The 5,051-nt window shown below is 42.4% G+C and overlaps 1 protein-coding gene across 1 annotated transcript in view; it reads right to left on the bottom strand.

Moving 5' to 3' along the window:
* Positions 1 to 5,051, bottom strand: part of LOC112465294 — a 75,903-nt gene that overhangs the window by 2,251 nt on the left and 68,601 nt on the right. Inside the window, exon 4 of the mRNA XM_025032790.1 lies at positions 431 to 488. Within this exon, the coding sequence (XP_024888558.1) occupies positions 431 to 488 (58 nt within the window). The remainder of the gene's footprint in view (positions 1 to 430; positions 489 to 5,051) is intronic.

Below are 5,051 nucleotides of genomic sequence, written 5' to 3'. Positions count from 1 at the left end.
AGAGAGAGAGAGAGAGAGAGAGAGAGAGAGAGAGAGAGAGAGAGAGAAAGATGTTGTACGAGGCTCCCATTCGGCGCCACGTCCCGGATGTCGCCGTCCAACGGCTGCGGCGTTACTTCACCGCCTTTCGGATAACAAACGTCGACCCGAAGCAACCGATAACACGCGGTTGCACAAATTTTTTAGGACCCGCCGTTTTATCCACTGTAAATTTCGTCGATGGAACCGGGTGGCTACGAAATACCGGCCGACCGAACGGTGCCAAGGAATTTACGAGCGGCCGCGTGGATTTAGTGTCGCAGATACTGCGCGAAAAAACATGCGAAACGGTTTCGCGAAAATAGATTGTAACGTTTACTTTCCTTTTTTTTACGACTATGGAATATGTCCCGTGCGATGCGCGGTGGCGGGCGAGAGTTGCCGCACTCACCTTTCTCCACGCACTCGGCCACGCAGTCTCGCACCGTCGATCCTTCGCTGACGTATTTCTGAAACAAACAAGATTAATCGTTAGATCAACACAAAACGATTGGTAAAAGCCCGTCGTTGAGCGCCGGTAATTTGCAACGGCGGAAAACGACGAGAGTAATGATGAATGTCGTCGTGCAATTTGCGGTTTTTTTTTCACGCGCGACGCGCCACCGGAATAACGGCGAATATTTTATCCGCCGCGGAATGATACGCGCGTCCACGCGCCGCTCGCGCACACGGCCAATAAATCTGCCTCGGTTATCGAGTGAGAATCGGGACGAACGTTTCATCTGTCAATATTGTTTTGTACAATTCCCCAACGTGCCCCGTGGCCACGCGCAAAAATGGGGGGGGAAAAAAGGACGCGCCCCGCACAATTCGAAATTCTTTCCACGGGGAATGAAATATGATACTCGCGTCCGCGCCTGTAACGAGAACGGAAACGGGCGGTAGTACGATTTCGTGTTACACCATAAACGCGCGAAATGTATCGCGGTGTCATTCTTCGAGCGATCTCGCGCGGCCATTCCGATATTCCCGATCGTGAAACCCAATTTCGAAAATTCCGATGCGGAATATTCTGATTTCCGAGTGGTCATATGCGAGGCAGAGTTGCAGGACGAGCAGGAACGACAAGTACGCGGCTATGATCCTTCAGCAGGCCCTGATTGGTCAAACGGCAAGTCCCTCGAAGCCGGAGTACGTCATGTAGCGCCGGATGATCGATACTCGACCATTATAACGCCCCGAGGATGTCGTACATATTAAACCCTCCAACTCTGCCTCCCTTTCTCTCTCCTTCTCTCTCTTTCTCTCGCTTTCTCTCTTTCGTAGTTATTAAACTCCCTTTGCAGATTGCAAGAATTTCGCATTGACGATGCTCGCTATTGAAACGTTCTGACCGCCAAAACAGCGTGAGAATGAAAACGTTGATTGTCCGATACTTCTTTTCAGAGCTCGAACGGTATTCCTTTATTTCGTTCGTCTCTCTGAACTCGCATCCACAAAATCGGTCGGTATTTCTTTATTACGTCAGACGCATGTTGCTAGCACACGGACGAAAGTACTGACCGATTACAGCATCTCTTTGTGACGATCTTCCGGAGAGCGGACGTGTTCACTTGTCTGCGTAAAATTTTTAGCGCCACGGAAAATCCGGCGTTGATTGATCTGGCGCGAATTTTTGCAAACTGTGAATTCAACGAACAATAAATCCGTAATGAAGTCGTTCGAAGAACACTGCGAAGAAATTTATTTCGCAGCCGTGCGCCGAATTCAGAAATAATTATGATCTTCTTATTACAATCGGCGATATCGCGACGACTACAGGTGCACTGGGGACGAAATATTTTCGAAATAAAAAAATAGAAAAAAGATTAATATCCAACTCCGCTTGATCGCGGTTGAAATATGACTACACGTGGACGACATCATGAAAATAATGAGCGATGCTTACACGAGGACCGAACGAAGGGCGGGGAAACGGAATTAACGGGAGTGAGAGCCGCCGTAATAAATGTTAAAATCACGAAACTGTATTTAGCCGCGCGCGTTTAATTGCGACAATTTAAACAGTGAGCAGAAATCATTTTACACGTTCGTCCCACCGCGAGTGGATTCGCGTGGGTGGACACGCGATCATCGATCGATTCTCATCACGCGAATTTCGTTCCCGGGACACGACAAACTGCTCGTTGGAAAGACCCGTAGTCAGCGCGTATAGAATTAATTTAGCCCTTAACTAGCCTGATGAGCTAGTCTTCCATAAGAAATGCATGTATTATTCCTGAGGGCCGGGTTTATTCCTAAGCGCCTCATCTGACGATTTCTTGCCCTCAGCTGAGATTACCACCGAGATGCATAATTAAACGGGACATATAATTAACGAAGAAAGTTATTTTATCATGGAAAAATTATATTCATACTCCTTTTGACACATTTAAGAACCATGATAGCTTCGAGCAACTTTAAAGGCGCCAAATCGATGACGATAAATAGATGGATAAAATACCTATATGACTTACATTGCGATTGGCTATTTATTTTTTTCTAACTCTCAGCCAATACGTTTCTTTAAATTATAATTTGTTTAGTAACATCTTTATGGCTCACCAAGTGAAATTTACGGAATAAGTTTTCGTCTCTGCGTCGGAAGAATCTTCATTTTTCCTCTCGTGAATATTTAATCTGGAAATGCAAGTAAAGTAGAAAAAAGGCGAGAGAGAAAAAAAAGAGAGAGAGAGAAAAAACAGCGAAAAAAATGCTAAACGACAGAAGCAGGCGGCGTGCCGAAACGAAATGTCGGTCTTTAGAGGAGAAATTTGCGAAGTATTTTGCAAAAGCTGTTTTTATCGTTTTTTTTCTATGCGATATTATGTGGAGATAGATACATTGGTGGCGAAACACAATGGGCTTGACTATGCGTTACTGATTTATTGCGTCTTTTTTATTTTCAAACGATAAGCTTTATCGAGCACGGATTGCGACTTCCCGTAGCAAAATGCGCATTACAGCGCGGCAGCGAGAAATACCTGACTTCCAATCTCAAAAATGAAGGTCACCGATCGATTTCCTCTGTTCGTTAACGATAATAGCATATCCTGTGTTTGAGAGATTTAAAGAACAGGAATACATCCAACTCTCTTTTTACGCGTTTTTTTGCGCGTTTTTTACGCGATTCTTTTTAAGCGGTTTTTCAAAAAATATTTGTAATCCTTCGTATATATGTGCAGACGTTAATTTTAATAATAAATTAATAAAAATTTTTTAATTGGACACACATGTTCTTCATTTATCAGGTTAAAAAAGCGAGTAATATCCTAGACAGACTACATTTTTCAATCATTGTTGTAGCTTCAATCATATTTCAGCAGTTCGATTGTTATTGTCAATCATGATTCTCGATTATCATTCATAAAGTTGTTCGTTCACCGTTATATTCTCTTCAAACTCAGTCATGTAAACAACTTTCGGTACAAAACAGCGTGTGTGCATATTTTCCCTCTTTTATAAAGTTCTAGAAATCATGCACACACACACACACACACACACACACACACATGGCATATGCATCTTCAACCGAAGAGGGTATGCGTTTTAAGTTAGAAGCTTAAAGTTCTGTGCAATTGCTTCAGTTCGGTCTTTCTGATAGTACCTGATTTTTTTATGTAGGTTTTCCAAATAACGCAATTTCTCCTTACACAGAACTCTATCACGTAAAAAGAGAGTTGAGTGTATATTAAGTCCATAATCCGTAAGCTCCTTGTTGCGCAGGGTTATTTAATGACTTACGCAAGGTATTGTGGTTAAGATACGTGTAATTATAAGTCTTGAATACAATAGGCAGTGTGTCTTTTGGAAAAGGTAATGCAACGAACGAAGCTTTATACACACTGCAACGTAACGAACGAACGACAAGACAGGTAGAGTACATAGATAGTGAGAGTATATAGTGAAACGCAGTAAGCGCTCACGCAACGGAACTTTAATTTTCCCTAGCATGCGTGGCGTGTCTGTGCGAACATAGAGGCGCTTCAAGGCGCTAGAGCGCCATATTCAACACTCCTCTTTAAAATCATTCGCTTTAAAATGTCTTTATAAAACGCTTTGTAAGTTATGGATTTAATCCATTTTTGCTCCGAATCCTTAATTTCATATTAGAATTATCAAGCTTAAGAGCGCGCACGCGAGAAAAAGAGAGAGAGAAGAAAATAAAAAAATTTGAACGTTAATTATTCATTAGTATTATTAGCGTTATAATTGGCATGAAAACAGTCGAGTATCGACAAAATACGTTTGCATTGAGTGTATAGCTGACTCTTAACTACCCATACTTCTCGTATATCGGAAAGAAGCTGTCCTCGAGCCTCGAGTAAAGATGCGAGCATCGATACCCGAGAGCCCCAAGACGTTGCCTATCACTATTCCTTATCGCTTCCTACCGGTTTCAAGTCGCAGCTTTAAGTGCTTCTCAGACGTTCTCAGACACTTGAAAAGCGATCGCACCCGCCTCGCCTCGCGTTGACGGCTGCTACTTGAAACCGGAAATTGAGAGTCGGCAATCGCATCGGCGGCCCGCCAGAGAACGGAGAGGATGTAGCTGGAAAAGTTCGTCGGAGCATCCGGTGTGTGCGAGGGGAACGAGAATTATTTTCCTGCTTATCTCGCGCTTACCTCGCGAACGAGTGCCGACGTAACGCCAACCCGAAGCGTCGCTTGACGAAAGAAATTCAATGAGAATGAGAATCGAATTTCTCAGACTTTGCTATCACATTTTGCGTCGAATTTTAGTTTAAAAGAAAATTGTTATAAATGAGAAAGGCAGAGGTATATAATGAATCGAGATATAATAAATTATTTATATGTGTTGAGGTAATTTATTGCGAATTTTAAATGTACAACAAGACTCGGGAAAAAAAGATTATAAATAATATTCTTCGAAGAAACGTATCTTATGACATTTTTGAGCTTTTTGAGCTTCTAAATTTTGGCAGTTTCAATATCTATAAAGCAACTATTTTTTACTACAACTGATCCGAAGCTATTTTTAAAATTAAAGTAAAAATCTAGCTTTAAAAGAA

Source organism: Temnothorax curvispinosus, unplaced genomic scaffold (assembly GCF_003070985.1).
Source record: "Temnothorax curvispinosus isolate PA1 unplaced genomic scaffold, ASM307098v1 QBEX01001498.1, whole genome shotgun sequence".
In the NCBI taxonomy this organism is placed as follows: Eukaryota; Metazoa; Arthropoda; class Insecta; order Hymenoptera; family Formicidae; genus Temnothorax; species Temnothorax curvispinosus.
The sequence above is the reverse complement of the archived record's forward strand: the minus strand, read 5'-3'. Positions and strand labels throughout refer to the sequence as shown.